The sequence below is a fragment of the Sceloporus occidentalis genome, unplaced genomic scaffold (genome assembly GCF_023333645.1).
Source record: "Sceloporus occidentalis isolate IW3139 unplaced genomic scaffold, rSceOcc1.0.p SCAF_1, whole genome shotgun sequence".
Lineage (NCBI taxonomy): Eukaryota > Metazoa > Chordata > Lepidosauria > Squamata > Phrynosomatidae > Sceloporus > Sceloporus occidentalis.
In genome coordinates, this window is record NW_028316981.1 from 176,801,500 (window position 1) to 176,823,021 (window position 21,522).

Sequence of the window (21,522 nt, forward strand, 5' to 3'; positions counted from 1 at the left end):
GTAGAGTTTTCTTTTTTGTGTAATGGTCAATTTTACAAGCAGAAATTCAAGTGAATTTACACTACAAATCTAAATCCATTTCAAAATGCTCTAAACAGTTCATAGGCAGAAGCAGAGAGGATGCTGACTTCCTTGTTATGGATCTTGCTTTGCAAAATCTGTGATGCTTTGGCCTTCTTTACATTGGCATTTCTCTGCACAGGAAAAATAATGCAGGAATCTTCCTTGGCTATTCTGTTTCTGGCCAGAAGAGGGCATTATGTCAACACCAGAGCTTTCTACACTGCTTAATTCTGCTTTATGGTCCTCTTGTGCAAAGATGGCATATGTGTACATAGTTACATTTGTGTGTCCTCATTTTAGTCAGTCTGGAATAATGAATTCCTGCCAGACTGGGTTGGGCATCCTGCTCTGGAGCCCAGAAGGTTGCACTGTGGCCCATTATAGCTGCTCTGGAACTCTGGAGGGCTTACTATAAAGGATATTGGGAACCCTAGATTCTAGGATCTTTTCCCATCTTTTCAGTGACTATTGCTATTCTGTGTTTTTGTAGGAAGACAACACCTCTTTCTCAAGGGACTTGGTTGGAAGTGGACTTTTCTCATCTTGTCCTTGGGACATATGTTCCCAGTTGTAAATGCAGGGATCCGTTCGCATCAGCTGTTTAAGTTATTGTCCTGTTGGCCATGATTCTTTATCTTTTCTTTGAAACTATTCTGCCATGTAGGCCATTCTGATGATTCCTGTTTTACAGAGCTGCAGTAGCCACTCCAGATGTGGATACTGATGTACCTAAACAGCAGTTTCATTCATGGCTTCATTAGCACAAGCTAGAATTGGGGGGGGGGGGGGGGGGCAATGTACATCCGGTAGGCAATGAGGTCTACCTGCTCCAAAATTCACTGTGGGTTGCATTTTCTACTGTTAATGAAAACTAAAAGTGGAAGGCCACTTTTATCACCCCCTCCCAAGCAAAGTATGGGCAAACATAGGGGAGAATTTTGCACCAGTTCTTTCATTTAAAAAAAAAAAGCAGTTGTTTGCTATTATGTTTTGCCTTGTGGGGGGTTCTTTACATTGCAAAAACAGCATTTGGAGCTGGTTTACATCAAGTAGAGGTACCAACTGCTGTGGAAGAGAGAGAGACTGCTTGTTTTGACCTGTGCCTTTTCTCCTTCTGTGCTCCTTGGGCTAAAACTGATTGAAGATTAGGATCAGCGTGGCCTGGTAGGATTGGCATGCCAAACTCTTTAAAAAAACACACACACACACAAACCACTTCTCCCCTGCCAAAGACCCCTACCTTGCATTGCATTCATAGATTAAGTCTGAAGGAAATTACTTGTACTTCATGCAACCTTCTGTTGACTTAAAGTAGTAACCAGCTTGTTCGATTCCACTGATTTCAAAGGGATGTAGGCATAAGCAACAATCTCTGGACAGAAGCCATTAGTTCTGGAAAGGAGGCATTCAGAAAGGGTTGGACTGCAGATTTCCAGAAATGTAGGCTGTTTCACCTCTGTTTCCTCCTGGATGCAATGGAATAAGCTTATCTCCCCATGGGAGTTCCAAGAGAGCTAATTAATTGATATTTCAAATGGGCAGTAGGGTGATTGGTGCAAGACTGTTACAGACCATTAATTTATTGTTATTATTTTCCCACCCTCTCTTTGATTTTCTGTCCCCCAAAGCTCTGAAGTTAAAACTGGTTGTATTGCATCAGACCATTGCTTTGTCAGTTGCAGTCGTCTCCTGCCAAAGAGAGCTGCTGTGCCAAACCGGTGCAGATTAGAACAATCAAACTGACAACTGTGCCTTTAACTCCTCATCCAGAAAAATGCCCTCATTTTACACCCCGCTTCTCTCTGGCTGTTGGGAATGACCATTAATCAACCCCATGGAGTTTGGTGTTAGTGGTGTTGGGGAATGTTGGGGAATATTTCTCTTTCTCTGTGTGTGTGTAAAAGCAGAAAGGGGAAGGTACTTTCCAACCCTACACAAGCTGGCTTTGACTGGCTTATATGCAGTCGAAAGTGAGGCAATTCTCCAATAGGTGTGAGAGAGTGGATAGAGAAGCTGGGAAGATCAGAAGCCAAGCATTTGAAATGTTTCCTAGGATACCCTTTACCAAGTATTTGGAGGCTCTTAACTGGCAAATGATTCACTTCCTGGTCCTGTCTACCAGTCCATAGCAGCCAGCAGCAGAGTTATCTTTATTTGCAAGTGTTTTACAGCTGCCATGTTAAATTTGCCATAATGCCCTTTATGTAATTTCATTCGAAGGTACTGTGGGAAGTTTTAAATGATGGCTTCCAGCCCTATGATGTGTGAGAGGGTAGGTTGATGAGGGGATAATGCACATCAATGCAGTGCCTGGCACTTCCAGAGTGCTGAATCCCTGGCAGTTTCCCAAGGATGCCACATGGCGGCACTGAGCCCTGGTGACCTCAGAGCAACTTGTGCCAACAATGGCCAGTGGCAAAAAGAAAAATAAAGGGCCAAACAGTCTTGCCCACTGTCTTCTTGATTTCCCAAAGCATTTTATAATTGAGAAATGAAAATAGCTGGAAATGACTGTAGAATTTCCTTTAGGTGCACCACTCGTCCTGCAGAGTTCTCTCTCTCATTCTTCAAATAAATACATAAATGGAAAGAGAAACAGCCATTGCTACTGTGTATGCAGGAAGGCAGAGAAGTAATAAGAATTATAATAAAACATAATAATAGAAAAGGTTTTCTTTTGTTGGACCCTGCTTGTACAGCTTTTCCAATTTTAATAGGTCAGTCCATGCTTGTTTGATACTGTGTGGGGAAGGGACATTATGATGAACACTTTCTAGGATTTCACCTGGGCTCAGCTTCAGTGCTAAACGATTGGAAGTAGAGACAGTTCTCTTAGGGAGGCTTGGCATTTAATGTTCGCTGTTTTATTCCCAAACGTTCATGCAAAAGACATTAGCACAACACAACACTGGATCACAACGGGCATAAAAAGGTGATATTTTCCCAGCAGGCCTGACATCTGGAGGGCAATTTTCATCCTGGAAATGCTATCAAAACTAACATTTTATTCCAAATCTAGTGGAAAGTTCTCAATGGGCACAGTATAGATATATATATATACAGAAAGTGATATATACACCTAGATATTCAGATAGGGGAGCTTTTTGGTTGATTGCACCAATGCAGCTTTCAGGTTTAGCTTTCTAATCAAATTAGATAGTAATATGGATCATGGATCATCAGTGTTAAGGAGTGTATCCACACCACACAATTATACCCCTTTGATGTCACTTTAACTGCCATGGTTCTCTCTTATGGAACCCTGGTATCTGTAGTTTCGTGAGGTTTTGGAACTTCTCTGTGAAAGAACTCAATTGTGTCACTAAAACTAGAAATCCTATGATTCTGTAGTACGGAGGAATGATTGTTAAAGCAGTATCAGACTACTATAATTCTGCAATGAGGATATACCTGGGGATGTTTTCCATGCCCTACATTTGAACATATCTGCTTTGTTCTTCCATCAAAAACAGTAGAGCTGTTCTAGATATGTTCTCACTGTGCTGAATCTGAACATAATATTTCACCATGGGTTTGGACTCTGGAAAATGACTACAAATTTCAAGGCTTGGCTTTCCCATTCCATGATATCATAAATGGATGCCTGCTGCAACCTGCTAGAATTGATGCACATTTTAAAAACAATTTTAACAAATGATAAAACAGTGGTGAAAGAAGGGATAAATACATGAAAACCCATGCAATATTTGTTTTAAAAGTGGTCAAATTCACTGGAAGCACTTGAGAGAAGGGCAAAACCGACAGCAGAGCTGGCATTCAAATTGCTGCTGTGAGTGTCTATAATTTCAGTTACAAAGCCAGATGAAGGACATGCTGTGAGATTACTTTTCTGTTACATGTGTCTTCCCTATCAAGCTCAATTCAGCATGTATATGCTTCCTGAGATCTGGAACGTAGTTTCAGATTCTGCAACAACCAAGTTGTTTTGTCTGCTTGTTCACTGAGACCAGCATCCTTCGTCTTGATTATAGTTGAAAATCCTGGATTGAATCCCCCTCCTTCCCCATTAGATACTTCAAGACAAGGTGGGAATTGGGCAGCCCTACAGATGTTGGATTGCAAATGCTGGCTAGGGCTGCTGGAAATTGAGCTCCAGCAATATGCAGAATGGCACACAATTTTCACCTTGCTAGAGTAGGATGCCTAGGGGGCTGAAGCTGTACTTTCAGTCCTCCACACCTCTTGCACTCAGATTGTTGTTGTGTGCCTTCAGGTTGTTTCCAACTTATGATAACTCTAATATGACCCTATGATGGAGTTTTCTTGGTGGGATTGGTTCAGAGGAGCTTTGCCATTACCTTTACCTGAGACTGAGACCGTCACTTGCCCATGGTTACCCAGTGGGTTTCCATAGCCAAGCTGGGAATTGGTCTCCAGAGTTGTAGTCCAATAGTCAAACCACTAAGCCACACTGGCTCACCATAACAAGGTTAGCACTATTACATTCTGCTTACATGTGGCTAGACATTTTAGGAACTGTTCAGATATGCCCACATCAAAAGATGTAACTCTCAGAAGAGCTTTCTTTCTTTCCTTTAATGGAGAGCCACATGGCACAGTGGTTTGAGCAATGGACTACAGCTCTGGAGACTATGGTTCGAATCCTTGCTCGACCATGGAAACCCACTGGGTGACCTTTGGCAGAACACATTCTCTGAGCCTCAGAGGAAGGCAAAGGTAAACCCTCTATAAAATACTCTTGCTAAGAAACCCCTGTGATAAGCTCACCTTAGGGTTGGCATAAGTCAGAAATGACTTGAAGGCACACAACAACACATAACTAACTCTCCCTTCCCACCTCCATCAAAATGTATTTAGGCCAGGCCTAGTGACTACTAATGTAAGCCAGAGCTCCCAGAGAGTCAAAGTGCCAGGAATTTGAAGTCACCTGCTACTCCTCCCCTTCCTTAGCCTTCTCTAGGTTTAGCTGAAATTGTCATAGTAAATAGGGGAGGTAGCAATGAATTTTCTGCCAGCAATAAGGTAGAGCCATGAGCTATCCTTGTTGTAATTAGAGTTTCCATATCTTAGAGCTTGGGCACTCTTTCTCAGTCCTCCGAATGAGGGAAGAGGGATCTCAGCCTTGAAAAGTGTGTCCATATATATTTTCCTCATTATTAGACCCAATGACTGGTATTCTAGATGTGCTACGTAGTTGCCTAACTATCTTAGTTATGTAGCTAAGAAGTGCCCAATCTACTGTGACTTAGCAGCAGCCGCTGCTGTGAGCAATGGGCGTCTGTTCTCTTGTTGACCATGAGGCAGCAGGCTGACATTTCTACCACCATCCACCAGCAATTTCCAGTGAAACAATCCAAAGTAGGTTCCCTTTTGCCAATTTCTCATAGAGGAGATCATTAGTAGAAGAAAGATGGAAATGTCAGTCTGCTGTGTCCCAATCAACAGGAGAACCGTGTCATACTTAATGACATCATATGGGGCTGTCCTTTGTCACATCACCAGCATCCACCTACTGTGACATAACAAGGGGTCATTCCCTACATCAGTGATGGCGAACCTTTTAGGGGCCAAGTGCCCAAACTGAAAGGCTTTCCGGCACTGGGTGTTACCTGGTGCTGTGGGCAAAATTTCTGGGGTGAGACTTCTCCCCCCCACCCTCCCAGACCTTCAGATGCCTCTCAAGAGATAGCTAAAGGCCCTGCGGGGGCAAGCAAAAATGAAAATGAACAGGCACACAACTCTTCCTCCTCCTTCCCCCCCCCCCGCCACCAACCCTGGCCTTTAGCTGCCTTCAGAGAGGCAACTGGAAGCCAGGGAAGGTCAGGAAGGAGGAGGAACAAGCACATGCCCTCTCTGGCACACCAGCCATAAATTCATCATCACAGCCCTAGGTCATAGGTTTTGGCCCTCAAATCTCAAGGCCTGGAATAGTCCTGACCAGGCAACCCAGTACTGTACAGTAATTATGAGGATATTGGTGATTTGGTTGTGAATGGGCGATTGAGACCCAAGTGTATGATAAAAGCCCTGTTGGTGGAGATGAAAACTTTTAGTTTTCAATACAGCTGCCTGCCTTTTTTACTTTCCATGGCAAACTGTCACTTGGGATGGTCATGATGAAAGCTGGCACATCAAAATGTATTACTGTTCCACTGTAGATGTCTTGAAGGTGGATTTTCCTCCTTTTGAACATAGGACTTCTAGAGAAGAGTACAATATCATGCTACACTTATACAAATCCTTGGTGATATTCAGCAGGGATGGGCAGCATGCAATACATAAACTGTGTGTGGGCTACTGGCTGTTTATTTCACATCCCCTTCCCCACTATCCCTACTGCTGCTGCCCAATTTACAGCTGTGATGATAGCCAAAGTGTCCAACATTTTCTACTACACCTCTGAGCACTGGCAGCATTGGTACAACTGTGACCAAAATCTCCTTTCAAACATGTTCCCATGCCTCATAACCAGGCATGTGCTTCTCCACAAGCAGCCTTGTGTACTATCTATGAACCAAGAATTCTCAGCACCTTTACTAGAGTCCAGTTCCCAGATTCTTTAGGGGAGGACAACCACAGCAGTTAAAGTGGCATGAAAAAGATTATAGATTTTTGATGCAGCAGTATCTCTAAGACACCATTTCATCATAGGGTTGCAAGAGTGAAAATTGGAGAGGGATCCTGTACCATTAATGGTTATATAGAAGAAGGTATCACTTCTTGCCTACTGAAATTCCTTCTAATACACAACTATTAAAGGTATAGGGACTGTCTTGAGTCTTCAGTTTGACAATCTTATTTCATCAGGTGACTTTATTCTTTGACATCTAATCTTTTTTCCACCTCTATGTTGATAATTCATGAAAAGGGAACTTCTAAGTTTTACCACTGTTAAAGGAAATTAATAAGGAAAAAACCAGATAGAGCCAAGTCATGAAAAGCTGCACAAGAGCCCCTGAAATCTTGCCCTTAGGAAAATCTAGAGCTCCCACCATCTTCTTCTGCCTATGAGTCAAGCTAGCCTTAATGCCCTACAGTTTAAACACAAAAACACACTTGTATAAGTATAGCTACACAATGAGAAATTGTCCATCAATTGAATGTTGGGTGAGGAGAAGAGAGAGGCAGTGTAGCCAGGTCCTCCAAGACTCTGTGGTCAATACCCAGGAGGTAGCACCCAAAAGCCTGTGAGACAGCCTCACATGCCTTATTGGCTTTGAAGGGTCCAGGGAGTTCTTCCAAACAGATAGATATTTAGGGCTTGCTCCTCCGTGCCATTTCCCCTTCTTCTAGCCCAGAGTGTGGCATATATCAGGTGGGAGAGCCAAGAAATGTCCCCATGGTCAGGAGGTGAAATAGGAGCTCTGCATGGAGTAGAGCCGGTCAATAGGGTTTCCCACTCGGGTTTGCAGGAGGTTGGCTTCCGCAGCTGACAACAGGCAGTCGCCCAAGTGACCAATGGTCTCGCTGTCCATGTCGTGGAAGACACCTTCTGAATCTAAAGGAGGGAAAGAGGGAACGAAAGAGAATGACACACAAAGAGTGACAGTTGCATTGAAGGACCAGAACATTTAAATCAAAAGAAGCCCCCCTCCCTCTAGGGATGAAGTGGAAATCCTGTGCACTCCAGATGTTCCTGGACTGCAACCCCCAGCATTCCTCACCATTGGGAATATTGACTTAAGCCGATGGAAGGTCCTGTCCACCAACATCAAGGGGTTTGAGGAAACATGATTTCCAACTGTTGCCAGCTCTTGGGCATTGCAATATCAGTGGACCCTCTGACCGGGAAGCATTTATGAAGATTTATTCAGTAGCTACATTTTTTATCCTGCTTTTCAGATAAGGATTGTCTCCCAAAGCCATTCACACTAATAAAACAGAGCTTGACAGTTTTCACCCAGTTTCTGCAGACTGTCTGCAAAGAGGCAGTGTTTGTGGTAGGGGTGGGAGGAGAGCCTTGCTAATTTTCATGTTGCTTTTGGTAAGTACAATTGCCCCTCTGTTTTTGAAGGGGATCTGTTCTAGACATACACACACCCCGGACAAAAATGGAAATTTGCCTATATTCAAACTCCATTGGCTTGAATGGTGGCCCACATCCTATTTTGTCCCTCTCCGTTTGCCACTCATGAACAGGTGAGAGACGCAGATCTGAAGTCCACGAAAACAGAGTGGCAACTGTATTGTCTTAAAGGCCTTCAAAACCATTTATCCTAGATGCTTCACTTTGTTTCAAGCACACACCATGGCAGATGTTTCTATATGACTTTTTGAAAGGGAGCAGCAGAGGTGCTGATGAAAGGTACAGGAGTAGCATACTCTACAGAATTTCACAGATGAAAAACAGGACGCATATTTGTAATCAAGATGTGAAAGTTATCAATGAGAAAGAACATACAAGCTACAAGAGCCTGCATCAGTTTGCTATTGCCTGAGAATAAAGGGAAGGACAAGACTCTGCCTCCTTCTCTCCTTCCCTACCCCCGAATTAATGCTTTGAAAACTATTTTACACTTTGAACTAAATTTTCTGCAACTGAAGTAAGGCAAGGACAAAAGGGTGCAGTAGGGGAGAGAAATCCAAATATTTCAAAAGCAGCTGAAAAATGGGATGATAGAGGATTAATTGGGACTGTGCCTCCCAAATCAGGTCAGTATACAGAGGTTGAGGGGAGTAGTTTTGCTATTGCTCCACCACACAGCGGCATATTTAACAACAGGGGCATTCGCAGAAAAACAGGAGCGGACCACATGCAGTGCACAGGTTATGGTCTATGTGCTCCACATTTTCATTGTTAACTGCCTTCAAGTCGATTATGACCCATGGTGACCCTGTGAATGAGATATTTCCAAGACTACCTCTCTTTCACTGCTCTGCTTGGTTCCTGCAGCATCATACCCCTAACCTCCTTAATAGACCCCATCCATTTAGCATGCCGCCTTCCTCTCTTTCTACTTCCCTCCACTTTCCCCAGCATTATTGTTTTTTCCAATGCGTCATACCTTCTCATGATATATCTGAAGTATGACAGCTTTGGTTTTGTAATCTTGGCATCTAGGGAGATTTCTAGCTTGATCTGCTCTAGGACTCAATTGTTTGTCTTTTTGACTGTCCACAGGATCCTCTGCACTCTTCTCTAGCACCATATCTCAAATGAATGGATTTTCTTCCTATCTTCTTTCTTCACTGTCGAGCTTTCGCATCCATACATGGTAATAGGGAATACAATGGCTTCTGTGGTTCTAACTTTTGTGCTCAGTTGTATATCTTTGCACTTTAGAATCTTTTCTGGTTCTTTCATAGCCACCTTTCCCATTCTTAATCTTCTTCTGATTTCCTGGCTGCAGTTCCCATTTCTATCAATGTTTGATCCCAGGTATGAGAAGTTTTTTACTACTTCTATTTATTCATTGTCTAGGTTGAATTTGTCTAGAATCTCCATTATCATTATTTTTGTTTTCTTTATGTTCAACAGTAATCCTGCCCTTTGCACTTTCTTCCTTGATCTCCCTTAGTAGTTGTTCCAGGTCTGGGAGGTTTTCAGCTAATATTATGGTGTTGTTGATATTCCTTTCTCGTATTTTCACTCCTCCTTCTGAGTCCAAGCTTGCTTTCCTTAAAATATGTTCAGCACGTAAGTTGAACAGATAGAGTAATAAGATGCAGCCTTGTCTGACCGCTTTGCCAATTGGAAACCATTCTATTTGTCTGTATTCTGTTCTGACAGTAGCTTCTTGCCCTAAGTACAGGTTTCTCATCAGGACTATTATATGTGTTGGCACTCTCATGTCTTTAAGGGCGTTCCATAGCCTTTCATGATCTATGCAGTCAAAGATTTTACTACAATCTGCTGTTTTGCACATACTGTTTTGGAATTATCTGGTGCACTCCATTAGCCCCTGTATGTTTGCAATGTGATCCCTAGTGCCTCTTCCTTTCTTTATAATAGATTATATAATATAATGAAATAAATTATATAATCGGAAGTAAAAGATGGTGAAGTGCCCTCCTAGTGGTCAAGACCACACCAGGCACCGACAGTGGCACAGGTCACAAATTACTCATATCAAAAATAAGAGTAAAACTCAAAAAGAAAACATAACCAAAATATGATCTAAACAACATACGTATCAATAGAATTCATAGACATCAGAAGGAACAGATTTGCACTACTAAGCATAATAGACCAAGAACCAGAAGAACTATGGACTGAAGCCAGGGACATAATAAAAAAAGAAAGAGAAAAAACCATGGATGACAAATAAAATGCTACAATACAGCAATACAGGAAAGAAGAAAAGAAAAACAAAAGGGAGATTGGAACAAACTAAGAACTATGCTTTTTTAGGATAAACATTCCACATTTATCCTGCAAAAATATCACAATAGCGTATTATAGTGCATATTTGGGAAGAGAAACAGAAGGGTAGAAGTGCTTATGTAGAACAAGGTTTAGAGGATGCAAGCTCACCATAGGGATGAAGATGGTCTCCGGGCAACTGGGGCGGTGTGAGCCCTTGCCGGTACAAGTCTGTGCTATAGCTGTTTTGGTCCAGGGGAAGCAACTGCTGTTGAGCAATCCTGGAATACGGCACCATGAGCCCATCTATTCCGTGAACACTTGCTCCATCTATTGAGCAATTGGTGAGGCAGAAACAAAGGAGAGTGTAAAACACACCTGAGATCAGTGTTTGAAACCCTGCTCATTCATGGAAACCCAGTGGGTGACCTTGGGCAAGTCACAATCTCTTGGCCTCAGAGGAGGGCAAAGGCAAAACCCCTCTAAACAAATCTCTGCCAAGAAAACCCTGCGATAGGTTTGCTTTAGGGTTGCCTTATGTCAGAAATGACTTGAAGGCACACAACAACAGAAATATATCTAACTATAGGTGTACTTTGGATTTAGACAATTTTTAAAAAGAGAAGAAAACTAGGGTCCAAGACAGACTGCCCAAAAATGACGGTCTGCAGGCTCCCATTTTAACTCCAGAGGGATGCCACAGCCGCCAAACAGTGCAACATCCCTGAGGAGTAAAAAGAACCTGGTTCTTCCGGGTTCTTCTTGCAGCGCTTGGGTTACATCGCGAGTGCGCCACTGGTGCACTTGTGATGTAACTGACGTGCAGCAACGTGCATACACTGTGCGTCCCTTACGTCAAGATGGCGGCACCTGTGTGGACGGGATGCTGCCATCATACATATTAGGATTTGATTAAAATACATAGATCAAGTTGCATAAAGCTGAGCAGAGGCTACAGCTTATAAAAACAGGGTGAACTTTCAACTTCTCTACCTGTTTAATGTGTACCATGTATATTCTCTTAAGAATGTGGATTATTGAGACCATCTGAAGTGGAGCTTCTGAAAGTTACTTTTTATTCAGAACTTGGGAAGATTAGCCTTTTTTAAAAAAATTAAAAAATAAAGTTTACAGGTATCCCAGCCAGCATGCCTAATTCTAGGTATAATAGTCCAAAATGCAAAAGGATTTTGAATAACAGAATCATAGACTCTGCAGCTGGAATGACTGGAATGGCATGCAGGAAAAACAACTAAAGGATCTGTGAGAGCTCCCCATCCATCCTCCGGTTAAAGACCTTCAAAGACAGCGTCCACTATCCTCTGAAGCAATCTATTCCACTATCTAACAAATCTTATAATAAAAAACAGTTCCTAATGTTTACATGGATTTTTTTTTTATTTTGATTTTTTTATTTTTATTTTATTTTATTTTATTTTTATTTTTTTGTAATTTGAATCCATTGGTTTGTGTTCTAGTATCTGGAGCAGCAGGAAACGAAATGGGTCTATCTTCTATATGAGAGCCCTTCAGATATTTAAAGGTGGCTATCATATGAACCCGCAGTCTTCTGTTCTCTAAGCCAAAGATATCCAGCTCCCTAGGTTGTTCCACTTAAGACTTGGTTTCCAGACCTTTGATCATCCTTCTCTGTAGACATTCCTGCTTGTCAATCTCCTCCTTGAACTGTGATGCCCAAAACTGGACACAGTATTCCAGGTGAGGTCTGACCAAAGCAGGATAGAGTAGCACTAATATTTTCATCAGTCAGGACACTATGATCCTATTGATACAGCCAGAATTGCATTGTGTGTGTGTGTTGTTGTTGTTGTTGTTTTGTTAGTTGCATTACATCATTGACTGATATTTAGCTTGTAGTCTACTAAGCCCTCTAGAACCTTCAAACAGGTACTGTTTTAAAGCCAGGTGTTGCCCATCCTATGTTTGTGCACTTCATTTTTTTTTCCTGCTGAGATATAATATCTTACATTTATTTCTACTGAAATTAATTTTGTTAGTCTTGGCCCAGTTCTTCAATCTATCAAGTTCATATGGGATTCTGATCCTGTCCTCTGGATCATTAGCTGCCCATCCGAATTTAGTATCATCTGCAAATTTAATAACTATGCCTTCTGTTCTATCATTAAATTAATCTATAAAGATATTAAACAACACCAGGCCCAGGACACAACCCAGGCCAAGAGGAGCATGCTCGCCCTTCTCCTTTGCCTCGTTGGCAACCTCCTCCTGAGAAAGAAGTCGCCACTGTTGCAAAGCTGGGCAGGGAACGCTTGCCCCTTCTCACTCCATGGTGGGAGATCGGCCTAACCAGATGTCACCCCTCTTCTGGGGTATCACCTAGTGTAGACCACACCCCCTCTAGTTATGCCACTGTTATTTACACTGACCCATGGATATGCTGACCCAGATTTTTTGGGTCGATTTTTTGACTAAACTTTCTAGACTTATATGTGAGTATGAGTAATATACCCCAGGAATATCATGTGCTGTGACAAACAGATATTTTTCACCTCTTGAGGTGAAAGTGTCTAAAAGTGAACTGATTGCACTACTTTGACCCTCAGATGCTCTTCAGTTGTTCCCAGTCCTTCTTACCTTCGCTGTCCTCGTTGCTTTGCCTGCTACTGCGGCCGTTCCCCCTTCCTGTGCCTAGACGGGGGTTTCCTAGCTGTTCCTGCTCCTGCTGTTGCTGCTGCTGCTGTTGCTGCTGCCTGCGGGCAATCTTCTTCATCTGTAAGGAGGAGTATGGATGCTCCTGGGCAGGGGTGCAACAAAAGGGGGAAGGGAGGACAGAATCCTCCTCCTAAATTGGGGTGAGGAGAATTCCAGTTCCCAAGGCAGGTGCCACTTGACTCTGCCTTGTAGACCCCAACCTTCCCCTACATAATCTTTCAATGTGCTCTACTGCTGCACTGACCAGGGTTGTTAACTGACCAGAAAAAAGACTGCAATAATGATAGTAAAGTAATTGAACATTGTCCCCCTGTTGTTGTTTTGGGGTTTTTTTTTAAAAGACCAAACCACTTTTAAAGTAACAGCTCTAGGGCTAGTTTTAAAGTTGGACCCCTTCCCCTTATTCTCCTATTGAATCTATTTAAGACCTGTTTTGAAATGATAGGATGAATCTACATTGTGGAAATAATGCAGGTTGACACCGGCCATGCCTCCATCCTACAGGATCCTGGGATTCGTAGTTAGGTGAGACACCAGCACTCTTTGGCAGAGAAGGCCAAAGACCTTGTAAAACCTCAGAACCCAGGATTCCATAGGATGGAGCTACAGCACTTAAAATGTTATCAAGCTGCATTATTTCTACAGTACTGATGCATCCTGAGATTCTAAGCAAGGAATATCAGTTGTATTTGTGGACAGCTTCTGTGTCTTTAAAGCAGGGGATGGGCAAACCTAAGGGGGTTTGGGGCCCATTCCCTACAAGTCATTGCAAGCTGCACCACTCCCATCTGATGAAACGTGGAAGAGTTGGGAGTTCATCTCTAGTAAAAAGAAATAAATTCCTTTTCGCTTTAAAAAGAAACTGCAAAGGGCATAATTGAAAGGTAAATCTCATATCCTGGAGGCTTCCAGGAGTGCATAGCTTGGCGTATTCCTGGACTGATCCTGAATGCCCAGGTTTCAGCTTTGGCCAGGAGTGCACTTGCACATTTAAAATTAGTGCTATTGCATCAGCTGCACTCATTCCTTGAAAAGTCATCTCTACATGGGGCTATTTTTGGAAACTGTTTGGAAACTTGAGTAAGTGCAAAATGCTTGAGCTGGGCTGTTCATTGGGGCTGGTTACAGGGATCACATGTCTACTCTGTTGAAAAAGCTTCTCTGGATACTGGACTGTTTCCAGGCAGAACTACTGTGCTGATTTTAGCACTTAAAGCCTGAAACAGCTTGGGTCCACTCCAGACTATCCGAGAGCCTGCCACCTGTTTTTGCTGCAGAAGGAGGCCATGGCAATCATATGGCGTGGTCTCTGGTGGGAGGAAAAGAACCCACCTCTGGGAGATCAAAATTCTGGCACCCAGAGATGGATCCAACTCTCAGCCCTGTTCATCAGAGATGGGTTTTCATGCATAATATGCAAGAGCTCTGAGTTACTCACTCACCTTGGCCCTTTGGTTCTGGAACCAAACTTGTACAACCCGAACAGTCAAGCCAGTCTCAGCCGCTAACGTCTCCCTCACCTGCCCATTGTGGAGAAAAGGACAGGTTAATTTGAAGAAACTAACTTCAGCATAGGTGTTGCAGAGCCCTCATATCACACTACAACAATGTGCTCCGGAGGATCTAACAAATCCTTCCCCTTGATCCAGTCACACACATACATGCATAAATACACTACTGGTGGATTCAGATGAACCCCTGTACCAAATCTGGCAGACTCAGACAGAAGTGACAGACATGTAGATCATGGCAGGACTGCTCTGTACAGGACTGATCCAAATCTGAACACACCTAAATGTTTGTTGGCTTTGGAAAAAAACAGAAAAATAGACAATATGTCTGTAAACACTTGTATATTTCTTCTTGTGGCTCTGTATGTAAAGCTTATTGTCATAAAAGTGGGAAAGAGTAGGCTCTGTATGTAAGGAAAACAGAAAGGCTGGGAGAGAAAAAGAGTATGGTTTTGTGATGGACACCTTAAGATTCTCATCACAGTGAATAGTCCCCTGCTTTGGGGGAATGGATGTTGAAATAGTGCATCATTGTGTTAGTGATCCAATGCGCCGTGTTCTTTTCTAGTTCTTTCTCCCAGGAGCAAGGATGTGAAAAGGGAGTTTGAATATAGCAGTGGATGGCTGCTTGGAAAATGCTGCCCATTCTAGTCTCTTTGCTTCTGTCATTGTATGTTCTGTATTAATCATCCACCCAAGCCTGTCCTATTGCACTTTCTGTGGCTATGCCAGCTACTCACCTGAAATTGTGCAGTTCCCCCCACCCCATAGGATTATTTAATGGCATATGCCATTTTTCATCCAAACATAAATAAACCATTATGGAGGAGGGTTAAGAAAAAGACTAATCATTTCCTATTTCCCAAATCTGAACACTGACTTTATACCAGGAACAGTGCATGGCTCTTTCTGAATTTTAGTTAGTTTAACAAGGGCTGGATCTGCACTGCAGCCATGACTCAATGCTATGGAATTCCGGGATTTGTAGTTTTGTGAGATATTTAGCCTTCTCTGTCAGAGAATTCTGGTGCGTCACCAAACTACAAATCCCAGAATTCCAAAGCATCGAGCCTTTGCAGTTAAAACAGTGTCCTGCATTCATTCTGCAGTGTAGATGAAGCCTGAGTGTAACTTACTCCCATGTTAGAGCCCACAGGTTAGCCTGAAGGCAGGTTTTAATACTTCTGGGATAACTCCAATGATGTTGACAACAGCTGTCTTAATATTTTTTTAAAGCTCAGTCATTTAGTAAACTTCTGTTTGTTAATGCCGGAGGAAACTCAACTACATAGGACACTTGGTGGTCCACTTCTGCCAGATCATTTCAGGAGGGGGTTTACACCTCCAGCTTAGTTGGAGGGATAACCTTCCCTGACCTCCACTCCATGTGCTTTAGGCCACAGAGCCAGCATACACATTTACTCCAAGCCTACATGGTAGCATGAGAACTGCACATGCAATTAATGAAAGTAAATCAAAGACCTTCCTTGCTATCTGACCACCTTCCTTGCTTAGAAACTTTACTGTAAGCAGCTCCTCTGACTGACCACCACCATGGGTAGTTTACCACCTTCTCTTCCCCACTTTTCTGACAACAAGCTTTATTGGAAATGGTTTTCCTGGTGGTGATTGCTTTCCTCAGGAGGCTGGCTATCCTCAAGGCTGGAGGTTTTCCCACAAACTTTCTATGGCTTTGTATTGTAAAGGCTTAACGTCACATAATCTTTACCCTTTTTTTCCCTCCCCAATGCTTAGTTTTTCTGTGTCATGTCTTAAATTTAAATTGTAAGCCTGATGGCAGAGACTGTTATCTTGTACGCTGCTCTGGGTGCCTCTTTTCTTTTATCTTGTAAGGGGCATAATAGATGTTCCAACTAACTACATAAGTAAATAAATAGCAGTGTTGGGTTGGGTGTTCCCTATGAGAATGAGAGAGAGTAGCAAGTGATACTCAACCTTCCGGCAGGGCTTGGAAGAGACTTCAAAGGAGGCCTTGAAAGCTCGCCGTTGTTGTGTGGTAAGGATGGTTCGTGGGCGCTTGGAGCGCTTGTGGTCCTTTCCTTCCTCACCTCCCTTGCTGTGTGGGTGGCTCCCATCCTCATCTTCACTCTTCACTATGAAAGAAAACCATGTTACTAAAGAAGCTGGTACCCAACAGGAGATGATACCAAGAGAGATGGACTTTCCAGAGGTATTTGCCCTTTTTCAAAATTTCAGGTTCACTTCCTCAGTGAATGTTCAAAATCAAAATTTCTTGTGTCAGGAGCAGAAATCATGCAAACATCCAGGAGCTGCTAGACTTCAGCTCTCAGCAGTCCTAGCCAACATACCCAATGTTGAAGAAAGATGGGAGTTGATGTCCAACAACACCTAGAGGGCCACATCATTCTTACTGTATCTTGCATGACAGATCCTATTACAACAGGGAAGATCACCTGTGACCATTCTAAAGGTTTTGGATTACCAATTGTTAGCATCCTTTAACCGTGGTTATGATGACTAGGGCTGATAAAAGCTGTAGTCCCACAACATCTAGAGAGCCACATTTGCCCAACTGCTGCTACAAGATCGTATAAATTTCCTTTATTATAACCAACTGTTAATTTTAATCAACAGTTTTATGCTCAGGAATTAAAGTGATGCCTGTCTTCCTGCACAAAGATTAGTGATAGGGGCAGAAGAACAGGGTAAGGAAGGCTTCACCAATTGCATTGCTTTACAGGCTGGCATCAAGTACCCACTTGCTGAAACCAAAACTCTTGCAAAGTATTGGTTTGGTGTGTAAAGCTAGCAGCTTGGAATCAGCATCAAAGACCTTTCTCAGAAAAGAGAAAGTATCTATTTAAAAAGCAACATACCTGATAGAGAAGGATGGGATCAATTGGTTTCTTCTATATGACTCATGCTGCACCTACACTGTAGAATTAATGCAGTTTCATATTGCTTTAACTGGCATGGCTGAATGCTATGGAATTCAGGAATTTGTAGTTTTGTGAGATATTTAGCCTTTTCTGTCATAGAGCTCAGGTGCCACAACACACTACAAATAAAATGCAGCCATGGCAGTTAAAGTGGTGTCAAACTGCATTAATTCTACAGTGTGGCAGGAGTCTAAGACAAAGACAGGAGAAGAGGAGGAGTGATAGAAAGTGAAGTTAGATCTGAGAATATCACTTCAAAGGCAAGGAGGGAATAGATCAAGCAAAACAAAGAGGGGGAACACCAGAGAATACTAATCATTTGCCCCTACCTCTACTGACCCCTGTAAGTGCATAGCTGTTTGTGTAAGTGTAGTTGAATATTTTCTCTACTTCCACAACAGCAAATGGGACAGTGACCAATGGCTGGACCCGCTGCCCCTTCTTCCTCCCTCGCTGTCACTGTCTGTGTTCATGGACAAGCAGTGACAATATCCAGGGGATTGAGTAACACTCTTCACTAGTCATGGGTCTTTTTTGCTCTGTTCACCTGCATGGATTGTAGTTGTAGTTTTTTAATCAGAACTTCAAAGCAGCCATTCAAAGTGCTGAATCTTGTGCATATGTGCGCAATGTTAGGGGTCAACAGCTTGGCCATCTCCTTTAAAGGTCATGAAATGCATCCAGCCACTGTTAAAATCAGTGAAGGGAAAATCATATTGTGCGAAAGTTTGTTTTCTACTGTCTAATGTTAAGAAATATGTATTTTTAGAATATCTAAATTTCTTGTCAATGCTTTGCAGTTGTACAATGCAAAGAGTCTGTGCAAAACCACCCGATATCTGATGGTCCATGGGAAATGTTTTGAATCCTATAATGCTACAATGAATTATTTGTCCTGTTTTAATAATGTGTAATGACAAATTATGGGAGCCAGTGCGATGTTGTGGTGTGAGTGCTGGACTAGGAAGGACTCTGGCAACCAGGGTTCAAATCCCGACACAGCCATGAAAGCCACTGGGTGACCTTGGACAAGTCACACTCTTGGCCTCAAAGGATTGCAATGGCAAAACTCCTGTGAAGAAACTTTCCCAAGAAAACCCCATTATAGGTTTGTTTTGGGGGTCACCGTAAGTTGGAAATGACTTGGAGGCACACAGCAAATTGCTAAAATACAATAAACTTGCTTGTTGTTGTGGGTGGACTATTCCATGATTGCAACTGTCTAAGAGGGGGTCTCCATGCAGCACTTTTTCTCTCACCTGACTCAGTGGGAGCTGGGCTGATGGCACTCAGCATCTCCCTCTCCTTCTCATAGTCACTGCGACATAGCAGCTGCCCTTCCTTCAGCACAAACTCATCACCACGCTGCAGCCGTCGTTCGCATTCGCAGCAGGAGAAGCAGTGGACATGGTAGACGTTCTCCAGTACTCGCATGATGAACTCAGAAGGAGCCACTGCCTTGAGGCAACCGCTGCATTTGGTCTGGAAGAGCCTGAAGAAATAAAAGGGGGTGGATGGTGAAACTTATGTAACATAACTTAAGCTTGAATTAATTTTCTACTGACTTACCTATCAGCAAACCCCGTTGAAATGTTGTGGAAGTTATTTGCATGCAAAGTATTATTCTTATACAACAATTATGGGAAATTTTCCTAAGATTTCATTACTTGGAAAGGCATTGCTGTCATATCATCATGTCATAAGGATTGGAAACATGATTGCTTTCCCTGCCACAAAACAGAAAAGCAAGTGGAGACTCTCAAGAGTGGTACAGGTTGAGTCTGCCTTATCTGAAATGCTTGAGACCAGAAGTATTTGGGATTTGGGATTTTTTCAGGATTTTGGAATATTTGCATATACATAATGAGATATTTTGGAGATGGGACACAAGTCTAAACATTAAATTTGTTTATGTAGCTTATATACTTTATACATATAGCCTGAAGGTAATGTTACACACAATATTTTATAAAATTTTGTACATGAAACAAAGTTTGTGTAAACTGAACCACCAGAGAACAAAGGTGTCAGAAATTTGGACTGGGAATATTCAGATTTTGGAATTCCAGATAAGGGAGACTCAAACTGTATATGAGAGAAAATATGCCTCAGAAGGGAAGGCCAGTGAGCACAAAAACATCTAAACTCTTATTAGAGTATGGCCTAAATTCCTTTAGTGCTGACTAGGGTATGTACATTTATTCCCTTAGATTTATCTATGTGTTGACTCACCATTCAACCATTGATTGAATGGGTCTACTTTAGCTGCACTTAACCATGAGGGTGCCAGACCTATATATCCTAACAGAAATAAATGACTTTTCCAGTGAGACTGTTCCTCTCACTGTTTTGACAGCATACTTGCTATTGCTCCTTTTCCATGGTTCCTTACATCGGCCTCCTCCTCCTCCTTAAATTAAAGGTCTACTGTTAACTTTTCCCATCTTCATTTTATTGCTCCCTTTCTTCTCCTCTTCTCCTCTCACCTTGTACCCTCCCTCCTTGCCTTGCTCATTACTCTGGTTCTGAAGATTGCATCTTCTGTAACCCATTTGCTCATCTTTCTCTCTGCTGCTCCTTACTGGGGGATTGTTTTGCCTTCTGATACCCATCAAGCATCTTCTATTGGCAAATGTCAGAGGAAACATAGCCTTGCCACGTGCTTTCTCTGTGTGATCATCTCTTTATTGCCCTCTTTGTCTTTCGTGTGTCTCACTTCAGGAACAGAGTGACACCCTTTAGTGCATTGGACTGCATAAGACTTCATGGGTAGAACAGAGGGAGAATTGGTTTTATAAAATCAACAAAAAGAAACTGTCAAGGAAAATGAAGAAGACTCTGTCAGTGAAGAAGCACCCTGGAGGACAGTCACTGTCAGGAGCAAACCATATACAAGGGATATCCAGAACCCCTCCAACTACATCTTTCTAAACATAACGGTGGTGGAGATGGTCAGACAGGACATCAGCAATAAAAGACATTGCAAACCAAAGAAGGAGTTTACTTAAACCCTAACTAAGAGCCCTGGTGGCGCAGTGGTTAAACGCCAGTACTGCAGCCAATCACTCACATACCACAAAGTTGTGAATTCAATCCCAGCCAGGGGCTCAGGGTTGACTCAGCCTTGCATCCTTCCAAGTTCGCTAAAATGTGTACCCAGCGTGTTGGAGGCAATTAGCTTACAGTTAGAGACTGCTTAGGGTGGTATGCAGCAGTATATAAATGAAGCTGCTATTGCTATTGCTAACTGCAGCAAAAGAAGAAAGGTTCTGGTGGTTTGGGTACTCATGCATGTAGAGGCACCTATGTGCCAGCCTGACAAGATGAATTGGGAAGTGTGCTGTCTCCCAGGTACACCCATTCAGGATGTCACTAAGAACTTGCAGAAGCTCATCAAGAACACAGATCAGTATCCCTATCTCCTTATTTATGTGGGTACCAAGGACACTGAGAAGAATACCTTTGGCCCCATTACCTCGGACTATGAAGCCCTTGGAAGGAAGTGAATGGTTTGGGGGCACAGGTGGTATTCTTGTCAGTTCTACAAGTGAAAGATAGTGGTGCACATAGAAGCAGGAAGATACTGAAAGTGAACACCTGGCTACGCAGACGGTTTGGTTCTGGGACCATGGGTTTTACTTTTAGATGAAGGACTACTGGCTACAGATGGGCTGTACCTCACAAAGACGTGAAGGAATGGTTTTGGCAAACTTTTTTATTTTATTTTAATTTATTTTATTCTTTTGTATCTCACCTTTTCCCAAGTAATGGGACTCAAGGCAACTAACAACATTTAAACAATATAGGCTAAAAACACTACAAAAAGGTATATGAAAGTATAATATATGTAATTAAACAATCATATATTTTAAAACAAAAATACTAAAATGTCATAAAACAATAAAAATAGAAATAGAAACTACATACAGATCCTTAAAAAACTTTAAAACCACACCACACAGCATAAAGAGCCCATAAAGAACATGGTGAAACTGATCAAGAGGGCTTTAAACTAAATCCTTGAACGTTTGGAGATGGTAGCTCAATC

General features: G+C 42.4%; 1 protein-coding gene across 1 annotated transcript in view; it reads right to left on the bottom strand.

Annotated features, from left to right (window-relative positions):
- Nucleotides 1-5,866: 5,866 nt before the first annotated feature.
- The window catches only part of LOC149322800 (LIM homeobox transcription factor 1-alpha-like), a 94,221-nt gene continuing 78,565 nt past the window's right edge, over nucleotides 5,867-21,522 (bottom strand). Inside the window, exons 3-8 of the mRNA XM_089509385.1 lie at nucleotides 18,734-18,966; nucleotides 16,510-16,667; nucleotides 14,485-14,562; nucleotides 12,965-13,124; nucleotides 10,520-10,678; nucleotides 5,867-7,543 (exon numbers count right to left, since the gene is read on the bottom strand). Of these exons, the coding sequence (XP_089365511.1) occupies nucleotides 7,389-7,543; nucleotides 10,520-10,678; nucleotides 12,965-13,124; nucleotides 14,485-14,562; nucleotides 16,510-16,667; nucleotides 18,734-18,966 (943 nt within the window). The 3' untranslated portion in view covers nucleotides 5,867-7,388. The remainder of the gene's footprint in view (nucleotides 7,544-10,519; nucleotides 10,679-12,964; nucleotides 13,125-14,484; nucleotides 14,563-16,509; nucleotides 16,668-18,733; nucleotides 18,967-21,522) is intronic.